This window comes from Capricornis sumatraensis, chromosome 3 (genome assembly GCF_032405125.1).
Source record: "Capricornis sumatraensis isolate serow.1 chromosome 3, serow.2, whole genome shotgun sequence".
In the NCBI taxonomy this organism is placed as follows: domain Eukaryota; kingdom Metazoa; phylum Chordata; class Mammalia; order Artiodactyla; family Bovidae; genus Capricornis; species Capricornis sumatraensis.
The window spans coordinates 39,056,522-39,080,289 of record NC_091071.1 but is presented as its reverse complement, the minus strand read 5'-3'; the positions used below and the strand labels follow the sequence as shown (position 1 = coordinate 39,080,289).

General features: G+C 45.2%; 1 protein-coding gene across 2 annotated transcripts in view; it reads right to left on the bottom strand.

Annotated features, from left to right (window-relative positions):
• Positions 1-23,768, bottom strand: part of CREBBP (CREB binding protein) — a 120,954-nt gene that overhangs the window by 38,877 nt on the left and 58,309 nt on the right. Inside the window, exons 4-7 of one of the 2 annotated variants that reach the window (XM_068968313.1) lie at positions 10,709-10,949; positions 9,310-9,423; positions 1,466-1,708; positions 217-319 (exon numbers count right to left, since the gene is read on the bottom strand). In XM_068968313.1, coding sequence (XP_068824414.1) covers positions 217-319; positions 1,466-1,708; positions 9,310-9,423; positions 10,709-10,949 — 701 coding nt within the window. The remainder of the gene's footprint in view (positions 1-216; positions 320-1,465; positions 1,709-9,309; positions 9,424-10,708; positions 10,950-23,768) is intronic. The other variant, XM_068968314.1, reaches the window with a different exon arrangement.

The window sequence follows — 23,768 nt, the reverse complement described above, 5'->3', positions numbered from 1 at the left end:
ATTCATCCAACTAAGGGTCTTCAACCATATGTGACTTTAAACTTTGTTATCTGTTAGAAAGAAAGAAAGAGGGAGGGAGGGAGGGGAAAGGGAGAGAGAAGGGAGGGAGGGAAACAGTCCTACACTTTAGAAAGAACCAGAGTTCTATGTGGTTCCCAGCCCACTTTAACATGTGACTGTCACTCAGACAGGAGCCAAACAAAACAAGGGTCTTACTTTGTAGCCCCAAGGGAAGTTGGAAGAGCTGATTCTGAAATCAAGTTTGGTGGCTGCTGATCTGTTGTTATTCCTCCTGCTGGAATGTTCATTGGGTTATTTCCTGAAAGACAAAAAGAAAAGGAATCAACCAGCTCCTAAATTATACACCTCAAAGTCCTAATAACAGATAAGTCACATATAAAGAAATGATTCTTATGAAAATTATTCTTATGACTCATAATAATAAATGCTATGGCAGGAACTCTGGGAGTTATATTTTCAATAATGGTGGTCAAATTGTATAAATTCAATTGCTTCCCATCGCACTTGAAAACCAAAGAAGAGCATTTCTACGGAGGCTGGCTGGCAGCATGAATGCTTGGCGGCTGTGGAAAAAAATCAGAAATGATCCATCTGCAGCTTCGGTTTTGATTCTGGCTTCATTCCCGTCACATACACTTCTTCATCTTTTTGTTTTGCATATCAGAAGATAAAAATCATAGAAATTAACTTCACATGAAGAAGACAAAAGGTCAATTTGTCTACAGTATTCGTTCCAAAGTAAGAGAAAGGTGGGATGCAGGTTAACAGTCTTGTCCCAGATTATACCACCAACAGAAGTGGTGTCAGACTGGAAGGGACATTTCAAGACTCCAACCCAGTCTTCTAGCCAGCAGGAGTCAGAGATGCATTAAGGCAACTTTTTCCCAACACGCAACAGATGAAGTATCTTTAAAGTGAAAATACTTTATTAGGAAAAGAACCAAACCACCACAGCAACCCTGTTCTGAGATCCCTGTTACCCTGTCTGGATTCAAACTGGTCGGCTCTAGTCACACGTAGTCCACAACCAAGAAATGCTAGGAGCTGCAGAGTCAAGACAAGTGGTACTGCCCTAATCCCAACCTGTGAGATTTTGCATTCTGAGCCATGTGAAATGCCCTTTATGAAAACTATCCAGACACAAGTGACAAAAATGTTGGTTCATTTGCAAATGTGATTCATCTTACAAGCCTGTAACATCTTCAGTGTACCTGACACTTTAGCCTTTTCCCGGAATTTTTTTATTTTAATCATTTAAAAGACACCATTCACCATAATATATATATTTGAATTTTATTATATATATATATATATATATATATTTAAATTTAAAATTTGAATTTAAAGTAAAAACAGTAGCTGAAAATAGCCCTTGGCTCCAGAAGGCTAGTCATTCCCGACACTGCATTTGCACAAGGAAGTTCTCGAGAGTCCCTTCACCTACCCAGGGGGTTGAGACTCCTCATCTGCTGGTGAGTTTGAGGCTGTGCTGGTTGCTGGCCAGGAACCTGAGGCTGCAGCTGCGTCTGGGGCTGGTTCAGGTAGGGGAGTCCAAGAGCAGCATACGCTCGTTGCATGGAGCTGGGGTCTATCGGATTTGGGTTACTTAAAGAAGTGGCATTCTGTTGGCCGGTGCCAACAGAACCAATGGTGTTTTGAATTCCACTAGCTGGAGACCCCAGGATGGCTATAAGAACAAACAAACACAAGAGATAAGTAAAAGGGAAAAGTCTACAAGTGAGTTAAAAACGACTGAAAAACAAGTAAAATTTTATCAGAAGACCACCTATGTATATCATGAAGCACTGGAACCCCGCTACCAAGAAAGGAACTGTGCAGACAGAAGGAGCCCGTTCTATTAATTTCATCTGCACAGCGGCACCTGAAGAACAAAAATCTGAAGAGAATTCAAGCTTCTATGTTAGAAAACAACGGACCAGAAAATCAGCGATCACACAATCAAGGTCAGCGTGTATTAAATGTAGAGCCTCATAAGAAGTCTGTTCTGGGGAAACAGCAAACATGGGAAAACATACATTCTTTGGGGGTCATCAGCCTCCACTGAGGCGAGCTAAGAAGCCCCTCCTGCTGCTGCTCCTCGGGGTCCCTCACTGCTCAGTGCACAGGCACAGAGGAGGAAGAGGAGGAGGAGCAGAGGAGACGCCTAGTTGGTCAGTTCTGTTACTTATTAACCTAATTAATATCTTAATTACTAAAGGTATCAAGTAACAGTAACTTAATTACGATCTCTGACACAATCTTCCAAAAAACAAAACTGCATTTCCTTGAACCCGTGACGTACAGTGACCAGGCAACACCACGCCTTTCTCTGCTCCGAGTTTCCTACGTGGGAGGGCACGATGCTAAGCTCTCTGCTATGTGAAGCTGTTCAAGAAATACCGTGCCTGACTGAGGAAAATCTGTAGCAACATAAAGAGCTCCATTCCCAAGGGCTTCAAAGTTAACAGAGAAGACCCAAATACCCATCTGTCCGTCTGTCTGTCCATCGTCCAAATGTCCTAATCGATTCAACATATGGCAGAAGTTCTGCATCATACCATTGATTCTTATTTTTAACAGTTCCTTTCTTTCCAACTTCCCCAAACTTCAGAGTCATGTCATAAACAGCAGGTTATAAAACTGATACTATAACATAAGATCTTTGAGACATAAAACACTATCACAAAATTTTTCTTTAAAATTCAGACCATTACTGTAATAATAATATCCTCACATCACCATCAGCACAATTATAACATAAACAACTCAAACACTTATCTGAGTAACTTAATGAAACCAAAATGTGTTTTAAAAAAAAGCCCTTGATAATTACATATTCCATACTATTTAACTTTTCTAATATGAATATTCAGATCTCAAACTCATTAACGCTCATTAGACACAATTATACACACCAAGCACCTCATTATTATAAATGAAAAGCAATTTCCAAGGTACATTTTATGACAAGTATGTAGCTCTTAAATAAGTCATGTATAATATTTTTAAAGGTATTTTTCCTAATAGTTAATACTCCACGAAACTTTAAACACATGCCATTGTACTACTGAAACTGACATGCTGACTCGTCTAAAAGAAGTACAGTGGAAAAAGGAAAGTGACAATGCTAAGATGACTTGTTTTTCTATTACTCTGCAGTGTAAGGAGGAACAGACCTAGGCCTACATTGACTTGCATACTGATCAACTGCGGAGAGAGAGGAATTTAAAGAAACAAGGTGTACAAGGCTTTGGGTTTTGGGTGAAGACGCAATAGCAGTGCCTCAACAATGATTTCTTTCTACTAAAATCCACTCATGTCCACACTTCCCCAAATGCCATCCTTTTACCCCAAATTCCCCATCCCAGGAGGAGGGCCACTCCCAAGCTCAAGGCCACTTATGGACTACTTACGGACTTCCTCCTCTCATGGAAGCTGCTGACTTGGTCAATGTAATTTTTGTGTGTGTTAAAAGCATTTATGTCTTAAAGTACACATTACTGTGTTTTTTTTTTACTTTAAAAGAAAACATATCTATCTGAAGACAAGCATTTGGTACTTGACATTTCTAACTAATTTAGAGACAAGGAAAACAAAATACAAACAAATAAAAAGGTCTCTGACAAACAGGCATGGCCCAATCTGAGTCCAAATCCAGCTATGAGATAACATCTATGCTTCAGGGACAAGGAACGCAGGCATTTCCTACGGGGCAGATGGCTGGAAGGGGAGTTACCTGGTGAAAGCCACCACAAACTCTAAGTCCTACAAGCTCAAGATGCCTCTGCTTTCCGTAAACACCCTGCTGGCGTCCGGGCAGCAGCTGGCCTTCCCTGAACCCCCAAGCTCTCCCCGTGGCCTCCGGGCCTCTGCTCCTCTCTGGACACCTGCGACTCCTGCACTTGCTCCCTCCCTCACTTCCAAGCACAGACTCCACGACAGACAGACAACAGGACAGAAGCGAGCAGTCTGCGCTCATGGAGCTCAGGGTCTGCTGGGAGAGCAACATCCCTATCCAATAATGAAAGGCTGCAGCCCTGGGTTCTGTATCAGAGACAGCGGTCTCTGATCAAGACGATCAAGACCATCTCCTCTTCCCTGCATGTTCCCTGCAGCAGGACCTGCGTGTGCCTCACAGAACTCTCCTCCCACCAGGGCGCTCGCCTCAAGCTGCAGTCACGGAGCAGGCGTCCTCCCAGCACCGCAGCACTGAGCAAAAACGTGAGGAGTGCTAAGACAGCAACGCTCCACGTATCTGGTGTCATTGAGAATACAGCCTGCTGCATGAATCAATTTTACACATTATTGATACTTACCTCTTTGTTTATTTTGGCCATGCTGCATGGCTTAAGGGATCTTAGTCCCAGGCCCTTGCAGTGAAAGTGCCAAGTCCTAAGCACTGGATCGCAGGGAACTCCCAATATTTACCTCTAGATACCAACACTTCTTGTTCTTTTTACCATTTTTACATCTTGTTTCCTTTCTCAGAGCTTAAGGCTACGTTTCACACACAATCAATGCTCGTAATATCCCGCCACAGTGTCTTACTGCATCTCAGTACAGCGTGGCCCCTCTCCCCGAGCATCAGTCAGCACTCTCCAGAGTGCTCCCGCTCCCCTTCTGCTGCAGCTATTAAGGACAGAAAAGGGCTGGGTTTCACAGCTGGCTCTGTCCAGGACTCACGCCCCCGTGGGCACAGAGACTGGCCCATGGGCAGGCTCCACACACACTAGCCACTGCTGCTGTGCAACACGCGGCTCACCACAAGTTCCAGCCCCCAACTAGTCTCAATAAAACTGCGCTCAATTTGGAAAGCCAACAAAAATGGACACGCTGAATTCCAAAACTTTGTCAGGTTGGTAGGGGACACCATGAGGCAGGCAAAGCAGCCACTACTTGGTCATCACCTGGATTTCCACCAAGAGAGTCAAGCTCAAGTCTGCTCAGGACTGTGGACGTCTCTGCAGAGCTGCTCCCACAGCACAGGGTGTCCCAGGCCCGTGTACCAGGGCAGAGGGACACCCAAACCAAGGGCCAAGCCCCCATCACAGCCACCATCAAGCAAGAACGCACACCCTGCAGCAGGTGTCCTCAGAAGCCAAACAGCTCAGAACTGGCAACCTGGCACTGCCCGGAAGAGCGAGGACAAAGCGCCTCCAGTGAAGGCTATCACCAGGGGCTGTCTGGTACTTGAGCTACAGGCGGCCTCACTACCCCCACCCCCCGCCCCCGCTGCGGGCTGTCACAGAGACACTGGTGGTCTCTGGAAAGCCTGGAGGTGAAGCAGGTGCCTAGCCTGCGAGTGCCTGTGGAGCACCAAGTAGGCATCTGGGGGGGGCATGTTTTAAGCAGGACTCAATACCGTGAAGGCAGGCAACTCAAACAATCAGAGGGGCCTCAAGCTGGATCACTGGAGAAGGCAATGGCAACCCACTCCAGTACTCCTGTCTGGAAAATCCCAGGGACAGAGGAGCCTGGTAGGCTGCAGCCCATGGGGTCACTACGAGTCGGACACAACCAAGCGACTTCACTTTTATGCATTGGAGAAGCAACTAGCAGCCCACTCCAGTGTTCTTGCCTGGAGAATCCCAGGGATGGGGGAGCCTGGTGGGCTGCCGTCTATGGGGTCGCACAGAGTTGGACACAACTGAAGTGACTTAGCAGCAGCAGCAGCAAAGCTGGATCACAGAGCAGGGCCAAGTAGTGAGTGGCAAGCCAGCAGAGGTATTCAAGCCATGGGTCTGGGGAGGCTGACTGAGACGCCAGTGGAGGCCCAGGCAGCCGCAGGCAGTGGGCAGGCTGGGGTGGCCCCGGGCTGATCCTGCAGCACCCATTCTGTCAGTCCTTTTGCTCTGAGCTGGGAAACCTGTGGGTGCCCAGAGCAGGGCACGCACTATCTCAAGAGCTCCAGGACTGACGCTCCGTCCTACGAGGCGTCCAGAGCGGCAAACACGCGGAATTTGTTAAGATGCAGTCTAATAACACAATAAGCCTTGGGGAAGGTCCAAGTCTCTGCGTTTCTAACAAGCAACAAGGGGGTGCGCCTGCAGTTGGGCTGAGGACCATATGCGGAGCAGCAAAACCCCCTGAGGAGGCAACATGAACTCAGACAGGGAATCCGGTCTGTGCCGCCACAGCCACCTTGCACAGGTCTGGGAGTCAGGTGCCAAGACTGACGCTAGATACACACCCTGCAACTTCCTCATTAGTCAATAAAACCTGACGATCTCTATAAAGGCTGAAAATGCAGGATCAGTGACTGCAGAATCTCTGGACAATAACTTGTGGGAAAAATTACACGTAATCTCCTCCACACAGGCCACAGCAGTCTGGGTTTCCTTTCAGTGGCCCCTGGGTAGGCTCCACAGGTGGCCTGGGCAGGCTATCTCAGTAGAGACATCAACGGGAGGAGTTAGAGAAGCAGGGTGTGTGCAGCAGGCATGGCGAGCATCTGTGGGAAAACCCGCCTGGACAGCACAGCCTCGGTGGACACAGGTGGGTCTCAGATGATCCCTGGGGGTCCTGACCACCCACTTACAAACCTCACTTGCATAGGAATCTCTGAGTGCAATCAGAGGTGTCCCCTTGCAGGCATGTCAGCCTTGCTGTCTAGAAAGTTCTTCCCTTGTCACTTAACTGAAGCTGGGCTTTGCCCAGCCCCACCTCCTACGCACATTGACCCTCCCGCCCAGGACTGGCGACACCACTGACTCTACCTCACTCCTCTGACTGACACCACTGTCGCTTCAGTTTTCACTTCTGGCTGCACCCCGCAGCATGAGGGATCTTACTGTGCCCTCATGAACCACGTACCTCATGAACCTCATGTGCTCTTTGAACCATGGATCAAACCTGTACCCCTTACAGGGGAAGTGCAGGGTCCTCACCGCTGGACCAGCAAGAAGTCCCAGACTGATGCCACTGTCATCATTTTCAACGTACAGCTGACCCTTAAACAAGACAGGTTTCAACAGCATGGGTCCGCTTACACAGACATTTTCCAACAGTAAATACAACAGCCACACATTGTCCACATTGCTCGAAGCTGTGGACGTGGAGGAACCAAGCTGCCCATGTGCTGAGAGGGCTGTGGCGCTCTGACTGTGCGGAAGGACTGGAGCCCTCATCCTGAGCTGTGTAAGGGGCAACTGGGCAGAGTCCATCAGCTGCTGGAAGGGCAGAGCCATGCTTCCCCACTGTTGCTACAGCCCATTTCACACACGATGGGCACAGTTTGCTTCGAGAGAGGAGGAACAGCAACAAACGTTTACAGAGAAGACACTGCTGCAACTTTCTCACTCATCCTATCAAACTCCTTGTCCTCGCAAAACCATAGTGCTGGAACCAAGGAACACACTCAGAGCAGAAACCTAACTTGAGAAGCATCAGAAACAAACACATATACAAACACACAAAATACACACTAAAATACCCCACTTTCATTTCTTTCATGAAAATTTGCTACAACCTTGCACGAGTTCGTCTATACACGCCCCATAACTTTATATTGTGAAATCACCCTGACAACACCTTACGTTATGACTGGGAGAAACACTGTGGTTTACCACTTCTGAGGGCTCACTCTGGATCAATCATTACAACAAGCAGGCAGTTATAAAGATGCTAGAAAAAAACCCCACACTCATTTCTTTTTTTTTTTAAATAAAAACCACACAAAGTGTTTCTTAAAAAGAGAAATCTCAAAAGTTTACAACTGTCATGGCAATACATATTAAAAACCAAAGGATCTCAGAAAATTACAGTCCCAAATTAAAGGTTAAGAACACTATCCTAATTCATTATTCATGGAATGAATACTGTTACAACCACAAACTCGACAATAAATATTTTGACACTTAAAAACACTACAACTGAAACACATCCTAAAACATAAGAAACTGTAACCATCACAACGTGTTAGTAAAAAATAAAACATTTTACACTAACTTGGAAGAAACTCAGACTGTAGTCCACTAGAACTGTTGTCTCAAATATCTGCTTCTAGAAGACACAGATTCCTAGATCCTCACTTTATGTAAGAAATGTCCTAGAAAATTGTGTATTAATTCATTTTTTGCTTAATAAAAGTATAATTTAACTGACTTAAGAAAGTGACTTTTAAAGGAAACTTAGTATGACTGCTTCCACTGGGGAGCAAGGGAGGGAGGATCGCCCGTGGCCCTGGCCCGCTTTCCTGGGCCACGGACACCCCTGTGTGTGGGGTGCTGGGGGCGCTCGGGAGGGAGTGGGACCTAGCGGGCTCAAGCACCTTTCCCAGTGCCATTTGGAAACAAGCAGAAAGAAAAGCAGCACACGTGTTCTGAGGCAGCAACAGGTCTGCCCAAGAAGAACGAGAGTAATGGACAGGTAACCACAAGCAGGGCGGGTGGGGTGAGATGGCCCAGATGCGGCGGCGAAGATGCAGACGGTGCTGGAGTTCCGAGGGCAGCTCCAGCCCACGAGCACACAAGAGCCAAGGGCACGGCCTACCTGTCCATACCAAGAGACACACCCTGAGAGCACAGCTGGACCTCGAAAATGACCAGAAGGGACTTAACATCAGGGAGAGACGCTCATCCTTTCCCTGCTCCGATGCCCATGGGCGTCCCCGGGAGCCACACAAAGCCTCCTATGGAGGCACTGCCTAACCACCCGCTAAGGGCACACAGACCAATGGAAAGATGGCGAAGCGAGGGCAGCAATTGGGGCGTGGCAGTCCTGGTGCAGAGGCCCTCCATCTGCGCTGAATGAACTGTCAGTTACACAGCTAGGTCTGGGAACCGCATCGCCTCCACAACACCTGCACGTGGAATTTCACACCAACACAGCCTGACTGACTCTTCTAGAACAAAGCGTACTCAAAACTACTTTAGAGTGATTTCAGAAAGTGTCCAGTCTATTCCACCCCTCACCCCAAAGTCACTGCCATTACAGTGACAAATCCTGACTATCTGTCAAGAAGCTCAGAGAGCCATCCCGTCAGCTCTCGCCTCTCTGATCCAGGTGACATCCCTCTTCTGCGCTCACTGCTCTGCTGTGGCCGAGTCCAGGGTGGGTGGGGCAGGGGATTCCAGCACTGGGGGCGGGGCGGGGACTCCAAAGTGACCGCACCCCGCGCAGGTGGGGCGCCCGAGTGCTGGCTGCGCTGAGCTTCCCCCTCGGCTTCCGCCCTGGCGCCCCAGCTCCCACTATGCGGTGTGGCGACTAGCTTCTGCCCTGCTTCCTGCCTATTCCTCTGTGTTCTCTGTGTCTTATCGCCAAGCTTCTCTACCCCCAGTGCTCACTTACTTTGTTGGTTTCGCTTGTCACTGGCATTTTTCAAAGGGAGGCAAACAGGACAGTCATGTCGTGTGCAGTTCTTCCAATGAGAGATGATTTGTCGTGAAGATGCACAATGGGCAACTATGACCAGAAAAACAACGAGATGTTATTTTTCTATCCAAATCGTCACGCTTTCAATTACACCTACATTATAAGGCCAGCTTCCATAAAAAATGATCACAAGTGTAACTGCAGCACGGTGCAGGCAGTCCTCAACTTACAAACAGGCTGCTTTCCAGGTAGTTTGTAAGTCGACTACTGAGAATTCCAAACAAAAACTTTCCAGAGAAGCAATGTTATGAATGATGGTGAACAAGGTTCAGCCCACAAATGAAAAACAAAACAAAACTACTTGGCCTGAAATACCACACAAGTGGAATGAAAGGCAGAACAAATAATAATTCTGTAATGTCACTATTTACAATAAAGAGTTTACATTATGTTTAATAATGCTCAAGGATGAAACCGTCTAAACACTAGAGTTGAAGAAACATAGTGAAGTAAATGAGAGGTCTGTGGAGACCCTGTGGGGGCCCGGGCACTTCTCAGAGCACTGGAGACGGCAGCTGCGGCCGGTCCCTCTGTCTCTATCTTCGCTTCCACTTCTTCCTAAAGGTCCAGCACGACCCTCCTCTGCTTCTCCATCAGGACAGGGTTACACCCGGGACTCAGGAGTGTCACAAGGGGAAGCAGGGAGATCAGGGAGACTCTCCCCAAGGTTAGGAGCACAAGTGAGAAGAGACAGAAAGAGGATAAAGATTAAAGGGAAGCAGAACCATTAGTGAAGGGAGGCTTCTTCAGGAGAACTGGGGTGTCTGTGTGAAGACCAGAGAGGGGACACGTGTGTGCATGGTTCTCCCCTCTGGAGAGGAAGGAAGGAGGTGGCAGGGGTGGGCAGTACACACAGGTCCCCAGGACAACCGGGCCGGGAGCCCGATGAGCCAAGACAGAAGGGCGGAAGGGCGAAGTAGCGGCCCTGGCGGCTGGGCGCACAAAATGACTGCAAGACAGATGCTCTAGGCTTGGGGAAAGGCAGGCACAGGCAGGTGTGCGCACTACACTGTGAAAAAGAGAGCTTGATCTAGACATGTGTGGCGAAGGAGTGCTCAAGAGGGGACACAGGTCTTCCGTGACAGAGGAATGCAGCAAAGAACGAATGCAGGGCACAGCCCCACCAGCGAAAGTTCACGGAACGTTGTAGAACCACACCGCCTTTCTCCTGCGCAGGTGAGCGTCTAGAGGCATTTGACTGGTCAGCACATGGGGACATGGGAGGTGGGAACCTTATCAACAGGAGAGGTGCCAGAGAATACCAGACAAGTCCACCCTTGGCTCTGCCACCAGGACCTGAGCAAACAGCACTTACCTTGACAAGCCTTCCCAGCCTGACAATGCGTCATGTGATTCAAGACGTTTTTCATGGTTCGACAATGTGGGAGTGAGCAGGCCCGGACCTCTCCGTTGGCTTGTTCTCGCCTCTGACATTTATGAGCGTGAAGCAGTAGGACCAGCTGCTGCTGTATCAGTTTGCGTTTTTCAGGATCTGCAGTGGGGCCCGTTGCAATTGCCTGTGTGGGTACAATTCCCACTGATGTTTGCATCTGAGACTAAAATAAAACAAATTAACACAAACATTTTAATAAGCTTTCAGAGTTCCAATTCATGTTCATTAACTATTTTTTCAAACTAAGGGTAAAGCTGAGTGATAGTTTAGGCCACAGTGAGAATGCAGCTGGTGAGGTTCTTTTAATTCACTGGCAATTTATCACGCTACAATACATACAAGTGCAGAAAACGCTGTTATATTAGGTTGAACCATATGAAACTATTGTTTCTCTAAGCCAAATGACCAAACGTTGGCAATTCCATAGGATTCAACCTAATAAAAAGATCGCCAAGGCCTGACCAATTCCAACCCACTGAGAAGATCTGACGGAGTAGAGAAATCAAAGCCACCCTGCAGATTTCTAGTCTTCTGACTGGAAGGACAACACCTGCAGCATTCATTACTTCTAAAAGATTAAGACAGCATTTATCTTGAATACAACCATCCTGTACAATCACTAATGCTTTGCATTCCATTAAAATTTTCACTCAGACATCAGACAATATTTTTTCTAGGTATTTGATGATCTGCTAAAGATACAGAAATAGAGCTTAGTTACTTTCATCCTTTCAAAATAGTAGGCCAGATCAGCCATACCTCTTAACTGCAAAGAACACGGGAAAGGGGACCTGTAGAACTTCTTACTTTTTACCAACTACCAATATTTTTCAGAAATTTACTAAAGAAACTTTGAAATAAGAGAAATGTAATGTTCCTAACATGCAACAATATAATCCATATTTCAGGGATTTTCTGATCTATTGCTCTGATTAAGTCACACTTCTGACTTCATTTTACAACACCTAGTGCCTCCCACCAAGTACAATACAGCTCTGATTTTTCAAATGAAGAATCAAAACTATATACATTTGCAACTAGGAGAACACCAAGTAAAAACATATTTCTTTATAAACCAAAGTTCACTGTAAAAAGAGTGTTTTGTGTTTTGGCTTTACCTTGATGAGAACTCATAAAATAACTATGTAGAAAAGCTACCTGGCTTCACTCAAGAGCACAACTCCTAGAACCCTAATCAGGAACGAAAACAAACGCAAAATTCAAGCCAAGAGGCTGAGTGTACTGAGTGGAGAAGCACTTAACGCCTGAGGGAAAACAGCCTCTTTCCCTTCTGTCTATTTCCGCGATTATAAAAATGTGGAAAGCAAAAGAACTAAGGAAATACTTAACACCTGCAATCCTGAGAGCCAGGAGTCCACTGCGGAAGTGCAGACAGGTTTTTCTCCTCCCAGTCATTTTTGTATGTATGAACCTTGACCAATAGTTTTATTTATATAAATTTGGCTTGGTATTTATTCTGGAGAAGGGAATGGCAAGCCACTTCAGTATTCTTGCCTTGAGAACCCCATGAACAGTATGAAAAGGCAAAATGATAGGATACCAAAAGAGGAACTTCCCAGGTCATTAGGTGCCCAATATGCTACTGGAGATCAGTGGAGAAATAACTCCAGAAAGAATGAAGGGATGGAGCCAAAGCAAAAACAATACCCAGTTGTGGATGTGACTGGTGATAGAAGCAAGGTCCGATGCTGTAAAGAGCAATACTGCATAGGAACCTGGAATGTCAGGTCCATGAATCAAGGCAAATTGGAAGTGGTCAAACAAGAGATGGCAAGGGTGAACGTCGACATTCTAGAAATCAGCGAACTAAAATGGACTGGAATGGGTGAATTTAACTCAGATGACCATTATATCTACTACTGCGGGCAGGAATCCCTCAGAAGAAATGGAGTAGCCATCATGGTCAACAGAAGAGTCCGAAATGCAGCACTTGGATGCAATCTCAAAAACGACAGAATCATCTCTGTTTGTCTCCAAGGCAAACCATTCAATATCACAGTTATCTAAGTCTATGCCCCAACCAGTAACGCTGAAGAAGCTGAAGTTGAACGGTTTTATGAAGACCTACAAGACCTTTTAGAACTAACACCCCAAAAAGATGTCCTTTTCATTATAGGGGAATGGAATGCAAAAATAGGAAGTCAAGAAACACCTGGAGTAACAGGAAAATTTGGCCTTGGAATCCAGAATGAAGCAGGGCAAAGACTAATAGAGTTTTGCCAAGAAAACACACTGGTCATAGCAACACAAGAGAAAACTCTTCCAACACAAGAGAAAACTCTATACATGGACATCATCAGATGGTCAACACCGAAATCAGATTGATTATATTCTCTGCAGCCAAAGATGGAGAAGCTCTATACAGTCAACAAGACCGGGAGCTGACTGTGGCTCAGATCATGAATTCCTTATTGCCAAATTCAGACTTAAATTGAAGAAAGTAGGGAAAATCGCTAGACCATTCAGGTATGACCTAAATCAAATCCCTTATGATTATAGAGTGGAAGTGAGAAATAGATTTAAGGGCCTAGATCTGATAGACAGACTGCCTGATGAACTATGGAATGAGGTTCATGACACTGTACAGGAGACAGGGATGAAGACCATCCTCATGGAAAAGAAATGCAAAAAAGCAAAATGGCTGTCTGGGGAGGCCTTTCAAACAGCTGTAAAAAGAAGAGAGGCAAAAAGCAAAGGAGAAAAGGAAAGATAAGCATCTGAATGCAGAGTTCCAAAGAATAGCAAGAAATGAGAAAGCCTTCTTCAGCAATCAATGCAAAGAAATAGAGGAAAACAACAGAATGGGAAAGACTAGAGATCTCTTCAAGAAAATTAGAGATACCAAGGGAACATTTCATGCAAAGACGGGCTTGATAAAGGACAGAAATGGTATGGATTTAACAGAAGCAGAAGATATTAAGAAGAGGTGGCAAGAATACATGGAAGAACTGTACAAAAAAGATCTTCACGACCCAGATAATCATGGTGATGTGATCACTAATCTAGAGCCAGACATCTTGGAAAGTGAAGTCAAGTGGGCCTTAGAAAGCATCACTACGAACAAAGCTAGTGGAGGTGATGGAATTCCAGTGGAGCTGTTTCAAATCCTGAAAGATGATGCTGTGAAAGTGCTGCACTCAATATGCCAGCAAATTTGGAAAACTCAGCAGTAGCCACAGGACTGGAAAAGGTCAGTTTTCATTCCAATCCCAAAGAAAGGCAATGCCAAAGAATGCTCAAATTGCCGCACAATTGCACTCATCTTACATGCTAGTAAAGTAATGCTCAAAATTCTCCGAGCCAGGCTTCAGCAATATGTGAACCGTGAACTCCCTGATGTTCAAGCTGGTTTTAGAAAAGGCAGAGGAACCAGAGATCAAATTGCTAACATCCGCTGGATCATGGAAAAAGCAAGAGAGTTCCAGAAAAACATCTATTTCTGCTTTATTGACTATGCCAAAGCCTTTGACTGTGTGGATCACAATAAACTGTGGAAAATTCTGAAAGAGATGGGAATACCAGACCACCTGACCTGCCTCTTGAGAAATCTGTATGCAGGTCAGGAAGCAACAGTTAGAACTGGACATGGAAAAACAGACTGGTTCCAAATAGGAAAAGGAGTACGTCAAGGCTGTATATTGTCACCCTGCTTATTTAACTTACATGCAGAGTACATCATGAGAAACGCTGGACTGGAAGAAACACAAGCTGGAATCAAGACTCCTGGGAGAAATATCAATAACCTCAGATATGCAGATGACACCACCCTTATGGCAGAAAGTGAAGAGGAGCTAAAAAGCCTCTTGATGAAAGTGAAAGAGGAGAGTGAAAAAGTTGGCTTAAAGCTCAACATTCAGAAAACAAAGATCATGGCATCCGGCCCCATCACTTCATGGGAAATAGATGGGGTAACAGTGGAAACAGTGTCAGACTTTATTTTTGGGGGCTCCAAAATCACTGCAGATGGTGACTGCAGCCATGAAATTAAAAGACACTTACTCCTTGGAAGAAAAGTTATGACCAACCTAGACAGCATATTCAAAAGCAGAGACATTACTTTGCCGACTAAGGTCCGTCTAGTCAAGGCTATGGTTTTTCCAGTGGTTATGTATGGATGTGAGAGTTGGACTGTGAAGAAGGCTGAGAGCCGAAGAAGTGATGCTTTTGAACTGTGGTGTTGGAGAAGACTCTTGAGAGTCCCTTGGACTGCAAGAAGATCCAACCAGTCCATCCTGAAGGAGATCAGCCCTGGGATTTCTTTGGAAGGAATGATGCTAAAGCTGAAACTCCAGTACTTTGGCCACCTCATGCGAAGAGTTGACTCATTGGAAAAGACTCTGATGCTGGGAGGGATTGGGGGCAGGAGGAGAAGAGGACAACAGAGGATGAGATGGCTGGATGGCATCACGGACTCGATGGACATAAGTCTGAGTGAATTCTAGGAGATCGTGATGAACAGGGAGGCCTGGCGTGCTGCGATTCATGGGGTCGCAAACAGTCGGACACAACTGAGCAACTGAACTGAACTGAACTGAACTGGTATTTATTCTAGGTTCTGCCCCGTACCAGCAAGTTGTAGCATGATGTGTAGTGAACATGTGGCTGTACATTCATTTATCCAAACTCCAATGACTGGGCATACACTGTAGCCACTCCTCTTTTTTCTGACACTTTAAAATAAGGCTCCAATAAACAAACAGCCTGTGACTATGCCCTCTGCAGCATTCAGTACCTACATTAAACGATTCTGCATCGATTAGCTCATTTCCATGGACTACAAAGTCCAAGCGAAAATCAACAAGAACAGAAGAATATGGGAAATGTAAGATGATACCTGGTTAGGTCTCTTTTGCATTTACAAAAAAATTTCAAACAAGTGGAAAAGTAGAAAGGAAAAGATACCATTATCACATATAACCAAATGAAGGATTCTTTAATATCTTCTAACATGTAGTCCATACACAAGTTTCTCAACTTGTCTCCAAACAGTCTTTTAGAATTGGTGTGCACAGATCAGGACCCATTTCAGGCCCACACCCTCCACCTGGTTACCGTCTTTAAGGTTCTTCGTCTCCTGCTACCCTCCCCTGCCTTTACTTTCTCACAATACTGATGTCTAGAAGAATCAAGCCAGTTGTCCTCCTGTCATTTCTTAAAATACAGAAATACTACATACAAAATAAACAAACGTAAAAAGAGGTATCATATAAAAACCTGGTTAAAAAAAGTCTCAATCTTAGGATTAAATTATAAAAGACTTTTAAAGTCATTAAAAATTAACACATTGTTTCTCATCTGTGATGTTCTCAAGCACACATTTTGAACTGTATTTGATGGTATGTTGAAACCTCAACATGTGGAAATACAGCATGTTCAAGTCTTGGTCTATTCTCCATCTACATGCAGCTATTTAGTAAGTCTACACACTGTTTACACATCTCAAAAACAAACTGGAGGATGAAGCTGAGTCATCAGCAACATGAAGCAGACAAGTCTCGTGTCCCTGGGTTAGCCTTCCCCATGTAACTCCACGGGCTTGCATGAGGCTAGTCCAGGTTGCAAAGTGCTTACAAACGTGGGGCAAATTTAATTTCCTTCTCTCTGAGGCTGGTACTCAATAAGAAGGAAGAGCTGTATGAACTTCTGCAAAAATCTGTCAGAAGCAGCCTTCGGATTCTACCAACTTCCCAGCTCAGTCCCCACTGTCCAGGCGGGAGAAGAGAATTAAAAGAAAAATGCTTAGACAAGAACCTCCATTTAAACATACAGAACAAAATTTGCAAATTCCCCCAAAAGTACTTTATAATTTTAGGCAACTTTATTTTTTGCAATAACTAAGAATATTTTGGAAAACGGTAAAAATGAAGGAGGACTCTATCTTGCCATAGATTCTTAGGTATATAACCAAAAGCAGAAACCATGGTAATGAAAAAAATAAACTAGACCACATTAAAATTAAAAGCTGTTAAGCTTCAAAAGACACCATCAAGAAAGTGAAAGACAACCCAAAGAATGGGAAAAAACATCTGCAAATCACAGATGTGATAAGGGACTTATATCTAAAACACTCAAAGTACTCTTAAAACTCGATGATTTAAAAAAAAAAAAGGAACCTAATTTTTTTAAATGGACAAAGTATACGAAGAGACATTTTCCCAAAGAAGATATACAGAGAAATGCATGAAAAAACTGGTATGTTTACTGAAACTTGAAATCCATGAAAAAGCACTCGATACCATTAACTATCATCAGAACCACAGTGAAGTACTGCTTTACACCTGCCGCATAGCTACAGTTTAAAAACGGACAGTAACAAGTGCTGATGGAGAAGAACCTGCTCTCTCTCACATTCTACTGGAGTGTGTGTGAACGGGTGCAGCCACTTGGGAAAACACTCTGGCAGTTCCTCAAAAGGTTAAACCTGGAGTTACCATCTGGACCAGCAATTCTCTGAAGCATACACCCAAGAGAGCTGAAAACATAGGTTCACACAAACACATGGCCACTAATGTTTGCAGCAGCAAGATTCCTAATAGCCAAAAAATGGAACCAACTTAAATGGGCATCCAGTAGAGATTGGAAAAACATGGTATATCAAAAAAAGGATATAACCCAACCACAAAAAAGGAAGTACAGTACATGCTACAACATGAATGAACTTCAAAAACATTGTGCGAAGTGAAAACACCAGTCACAAACAACCACATACTGTATAATTCCATTTCGATGAAATCTCCAGAACAGGAAGATCCACAGGGGCAGAAAAGAGATCAGTGGCTGCATCCGGCTGAAGATCTTGGGGAAATGGGAGGAACTTGCTAACGGTACAGACTTTCTTTTTGAAACAAGAAAATGTCCTAAATTTGAACATGGTTGGTGATGGCGGCACAAAACACTAAATGCCACTGAACTGTGTGCTTTAAAGAAGGGAACTGCACGGGAGAGCAATCATATATCAATAGAGCTGTTTTAAAATGACTTCTATCTCACGAATTATCAAAGAAACGAAATTAGAACGAAGAAGCATCTTTCACTTATCAATATGACCACGATAAAAAAACGAAAAATGTCCATTCCTTTTGATCCAGTGGTTCTACATCTTACAATTTATTATTAGGGAAGTAGCCGAACTAGTGTGCTAAAATCTGTGTACAAAGACAGACAATTTGATTAAATTACCGAATACCGGAAATTTCCCTAAATGTCTAGAAAAGACAGACCAATTAAGAAAAATTATGGCTACAGACCTCATGAAATCAGATGCAGGCATGAAAAGTAAGGGGGACCTGAGGACAGCCTAGTCAAAGCCACATGGAATACAAAGGCCTGGAGCCAACCCCCAACCAAATCCTTGACCCACCAAGCATTGTGAGATAGAATCACTGTTATCTGGGGCAACTAGGCCCATGCCCCACAACTACTGAGCCCGCTTGCCCGAGAGCCCGTGATCTGCAACAAGGGAAGCCGCTGCACTTAGAAGCCCACACGCCACAACCAGAGAGCAGCACCTGCCTGCTGCAACCAGAGAAAGCCCGCACAGCAACGGAGACCCAGCTGCCTGCTGCAACCAGAGAAAGCCCGCACAGCAACGGAGACCCAGCTGCCTGCTGCAACCAGAGAAAGCCCGCACAGCAACGGAGACCCACCTGCCTGCTGTAACCAGAGAAAGCCCGCACAGCAACGGAGACCCAGCATGGCCACAACACGCACACAGACCCCAGAAATAACGCAGACCCTCACGCTGCCAGTGAAGTTAAATGGAACATATCAGGGTACAGAAGAAAGCTATTAAAATAGTACCGTAAAGTCATTCAGCTTTTCCTTATCAACTTCATGCATTGTTTGAATGTTTTACAAGAAATGTCTACTATTTTTATAACAAACAAGAAAAAAAATCCCACTTTGAGAGGAAAATCAGAAGAATCAGTAGAAAACAATGAACAATTAAATATTAAAAAAAAACTGTAAAAGTCCTACAAAGTGGTACAGGCCTTCATAAAAATATATAAAGCAGTGGTTCCTAACTAGCCCCCAGTATAACCTCTTCAAATACAGATTCCCCACTCATGCCTCCCAGAGACTACGTTCACAAGATGGGGGTTGGAGGGGCGGTGGGGGCAGAGGCGTTTGTATTCAAGTTCCACAGAGGAGGCTTCCTTACAACAGCTTTATACTTCTTAAAGGTTTTCCAAAATGAACACGGATGCACTTTACAGTTACAATAAAAAGAAACATTTAGGAGAGACACTCACAGGTGATTCTCATGCAGCGGCAGTCATGAGTACCATGAGTGCGCCTGGGCCAGACCGCCGTTAACAGCGACCAACAAACTAGGCAGACCACGCGACACACACGAGCCAAAGCAGACAGTGCCGGTGTCAGTCCTCAGTCTCCACTTCTCAAGGACTCAGTGCTGGGTGCCCAACAAGCAGCAGCTCACTTAATGCCCACCCCCAGCCCAGGGAGGCCTAACGCAGGCCCGTGCAGCGCATGGGCGGTGGTGGACCGGGGGGAGTTCCCACCTCCTTACTCTTCTGCACTCGCCTTGTCAGACGGCTGCCCACCTTGCCTCATAAAGCATTTGAAGAGAATGTAGAAGAAAACCTGAGGGAGGTGGGAGGGGGCTTTGGGTGGGGGACACACACACCTGCAGCTGATTCATGTCAGTGTATGACAAAAACCACCACAATCCTGAGAAGTAATTAGCCCCCAATTAAAATAAATAAATTAAGTTTTTTTATAAAGAAAAACTGGCCAAGGACAGGAACTAAACAACTTGAGAAACAAACACATACTAAACACACATACTTTCCTTCTTACTAGTAATCAAGAAATGCAAATCACAATAACTGGACACTATCTCCTCCTGTCAAAGGACCGAATGATAACCCCCAGCCTTGGGAGCATCATGGGATACTAGTGACCTGCTTCCTGGCTTTTGTTGGAAGGCAATACAACAGTATCCATCACAAGCTTTACAATTCATGCAATACATTTTGGTAACTCCCATCAGCTCACATGCAGTTCCTAACGGTGGAAGGGGAAGGTTACCGGGGAACAGGAGTCACAGTGTTGCCATCACGACCCCCTGACCGTCAACATTCTGAACCATGAGTAAGAGCAGGTGAACATAAAGTGTACAACCCAAGGGCTCTGGAGAGCACAGCCCACTCACCCCATCTCATTGCTAGATCTTTTGTTCTTTGCACGTATCTTGCTGGCATCATAACTCAACCGTTATTTAAACCCCTGTCCATTAAACGGCCTTGAAAGGCAAACATTTTACGTTTATTCTGGTGTATTTCTTAATTGTAAAGGAGCTTGCTGTATTTTACTAGATCTGTCATTGCTACATAGGTCTGAGTAATCAGCACCAACCTCATTTTTTTTAAATGCCCTTTATCCTAAGAACAGGATCACAGATGTGCACAAGGAGTATGTGTAAAGTTTATCCTGGATTCTTTCTAGAAAAAGAAGTTATTTTTCATGACATATCCAAGAATAGATTACAATGTCTGCAAAGGACTCTGCAAACAGTAAGAAGCAGAAAGTGACAAGTCAGAACGGTGAACGAAAGTGCTTCCTCTGACCACATGCCATCGTCCCCCATCTGCAGGGCTGGGTTCCCACAGACAACCGTTCAGATCAGCCTGGCCCAGACCTTCCACGTAACGAATGCAGTCCAGACCCCTACTTCTCTGACATCCTCCCCTGACCCACCTGGAAACTTTACTTCTCCCCAGTCTCCACTTAAAAGGCAGGAAATGACACCAAAGCGAACCCCAGGTGGGACAGAGGGTTGTTCTGCAATATCTGCTTGTTCTGATTCCCCCAGAAGGACCCTAGAACAGCTGGTTACACAAAGCTTTGCAGTCATAAAATAGAGAAAATGCTCATTAAATGTTTTCAGCTATCAAACCAGGAAGAAGCGATAATCACCTGAGATGATAAAAATCAACTGGTAAGAAACAGAACAGTTATTTAGATAGAATAATGTTTCTGTGTCTTCTTTTTGTTTGGTGTCTGCTGATTTTTTAAAAATAAGATTACCTAGCAATTTAAGATTTAAATTCAATAAAGAAACAACTAAAAATGATCAAGGTGGACCAGAATGATTTCTAAGCAATCTTCCAAATCAGAAACACTGATTTCACAGTGGAAAAAACGGCTAACTCAAGAAAGAAAACTCATGGGCGAGAGAGCACAGGACAGGCAACTGGACAGACCTACTCTCTGCCCTGCCCCAGCGTCACTCCTGTCCACCTGGAGAGTCGATCTGTCTCGGGGGCTGCGTGGTCAAGTACACCTGTGCAAAGAAACCTCGAGGGTAAAAGCTGCTGGATCTGCTCCAACAGCCAAGGGGACAGGCCAACCAGATCCACACGTCTCAACTGATTTACGAGGTCTTACGGGCATCAGGCCCCGTTACTGTACAACCAGTCCACGAGAATTACCCATCTACTAACAGCTGGCTTCCCAGGTGGCTCAAGGGGTAAAGAATCTGCCTGCCAGTGCAGGTAGACACAAGGGATGGGGGTTCGATCCCTGGGCTGGGAAGAGCCCCTGGAGGAGGGCACAGAAGCCCAGTCCAGTTCTTGCCTGGAGAACCCCGTGGACAGAGGAGCCTGGGGGCTACAGCCCATAAGGCTGCAAAGAAGCAGACATGGCTGAATCGACTCAGCACGCACAACTTTCAAGGAATCATCTTCTTGACCACCCATCTATATGAACATATTCTTTAAGAACATTTATTACAGTAAGTTTTTGATAACTTGGCAAATTAATCATTTGACAGACAAATTAGCTTTTGGTGGCTTAAGCCTAAGCACCATTTCAGATAATTGTGGAAAAGGTGCAAAGAAGTTTGGGAAGTTGGGGCCACACCAAGTCAGCTGTGACTCTTCAGACAGACACTGCGCTCACATCTTTGGTAGCTGCGACTGTCTCCTTCCAGACCCATTAAATGTGCTGCCTACTGAGTTCTACCTCTTAAAAAAAATATTAAATTAAAAAAAAATTTATATATAGGTATAATCATTTAAGGTATCTACTGAGTTCTTCCTAAAACAGTCACTTCATTTTCCAGAACTCCTGGTACAGTCCCTGTATTTGCTGCTACCGGGCAGGCAGAAATTCTGACACCAGTGTGTGTACTGGGCACAACTTGTTTAGACACGAAGAACCTGCCTACTAAGTCTCTACTTTACATGAAGTCAAAGACCTGAATGTCTCTGGAGATAATTTATGCTGTTTTACCTAGAAAGCTTCATTGAAGAAAAGGCTATGCTAATTAGGCTCTAGAAAAGACATGGTTAATGGAAACTAGTCTTGGGAAGAAGTTAAATGATTTTTTTTAGCTCCACCCGGTCTTTGTGGCTGCGTGCAGGCTTCCTCTGGTGTGGAGAGCTGGGGCTACTCTCTAGCTGCAGTGTGGGAGCTTCTCACTGCAGCGGCTTCTCCTGTTGCGGCTCTAAGCGCACAGGCTCGGCAGCTGTGGCACAGGGGTGTAGGGGCTCCGCGGCATGTGGTCTCTTCCCAAACCAGGGATCAAACCTGTGTCCCCTGCAGTGGCAGGCAGGTTCCGACCACTGGACCACCAGGGAAACCCAGTTAAATGATCCTGATTGAGTACTTCCAATACCAGTACAACCAATACAGCTGGTCTCTACTATCAAAGAATACCATAAATTATTTCTCAATTTACAGCTTTTTTTATATTTGCAACACATCATATTTTGGACTTAAGACTATGTTTCCCAGGCTAATATTTATTGCCAAAACAAAAAAGGATGAGTTTAAATAGTAGAAAGGATTTATATAGGTGCTGGTAAGAATTTTAGATTAAAAATTATTCTCCAAAGGCCCATAAACTCATCTTCTCATCTTCAAGTTAGAGGTGGAGGTGATGAGAATAAGAAAGGTAAATGCCTAAAATTACAAGAACACTTGGAGGACTTATAGTGAGAGGGAAGCACTTACTTCCCAACACTGTCCCTTGTATTCCAGTTCAATTACTGAGGCATAATTCATGGCCACAGAGTGATTTTCAACAGAAACTGCTCTCACAGTGAAGAGCTGACGAGACTACTCACTTGTCATTCCAGTGAAGGATGAGAGTGCTGGAAGCTCTCTCCCTAGGCCTAGGGTGGAGGGAAACACCAGAGTGCCAGTGATTTTAGACCCATGCGTGTGAAGGACAAGGAACTACAGACAATGCTTTACACACACGCGCATTTAAAGGGCAGCTAAAACTAGGATGAGCCAAAGACGACGACAGGGAGAGACGCTTGGGTTCATGAAGTTCAATCAGTTCAAGTCTTGATTCCTCAGTGACTGGAAACTGGATATGGAAGATGGAAAATGATGAGAAAATAAGACAAAAAGGGGGAGGGAGAGAGTGAAGGTTTCCGAAGTGCTGAAGTGGACACAAAGACTAACAAAGCAGGCCACTCCCAGTGGGCATTTGGGCATCAGGTCCCTGACACCGCAGGGGACAGAGTCTCTGGAAGCCTAATCTACACCAGAGTCACTGGAGGAGTGTAGTCCCACCACAAGAGGAAGACCAAGTCCATCTACCTGGCAATTATCCTGAACCGTCTTAGAGGGAAGTAGGTGGCACACACTGGAAAACTGAGAAAGACAAAAGCGAAAAGTCTCACAAATAACAGTGAGAGACAAAAAGATTCCTCCCCCGTCCTCTAAGAGATTCCGAACTAGAAGGACATAGGGCAGCCCAGCGGCCAGTCACTCTGATGCAGTGGGTCCGCTGACTCACTGTGAAGCAGACAACCAACTCCAAGACACATAGCTTGTCCCGGAAGGGCCAGAGCTGATGGCGCATCACCATGAGCTGCCAGCGGCGCTGCCCCCAGCTCACTCCAGCCGGACCCTCCTCCGCACGGAGCAGCCTGCTCAGTAACCCTCCCCCACTTCAGAGACCTGAACCAGCAGCTGCCTGGGG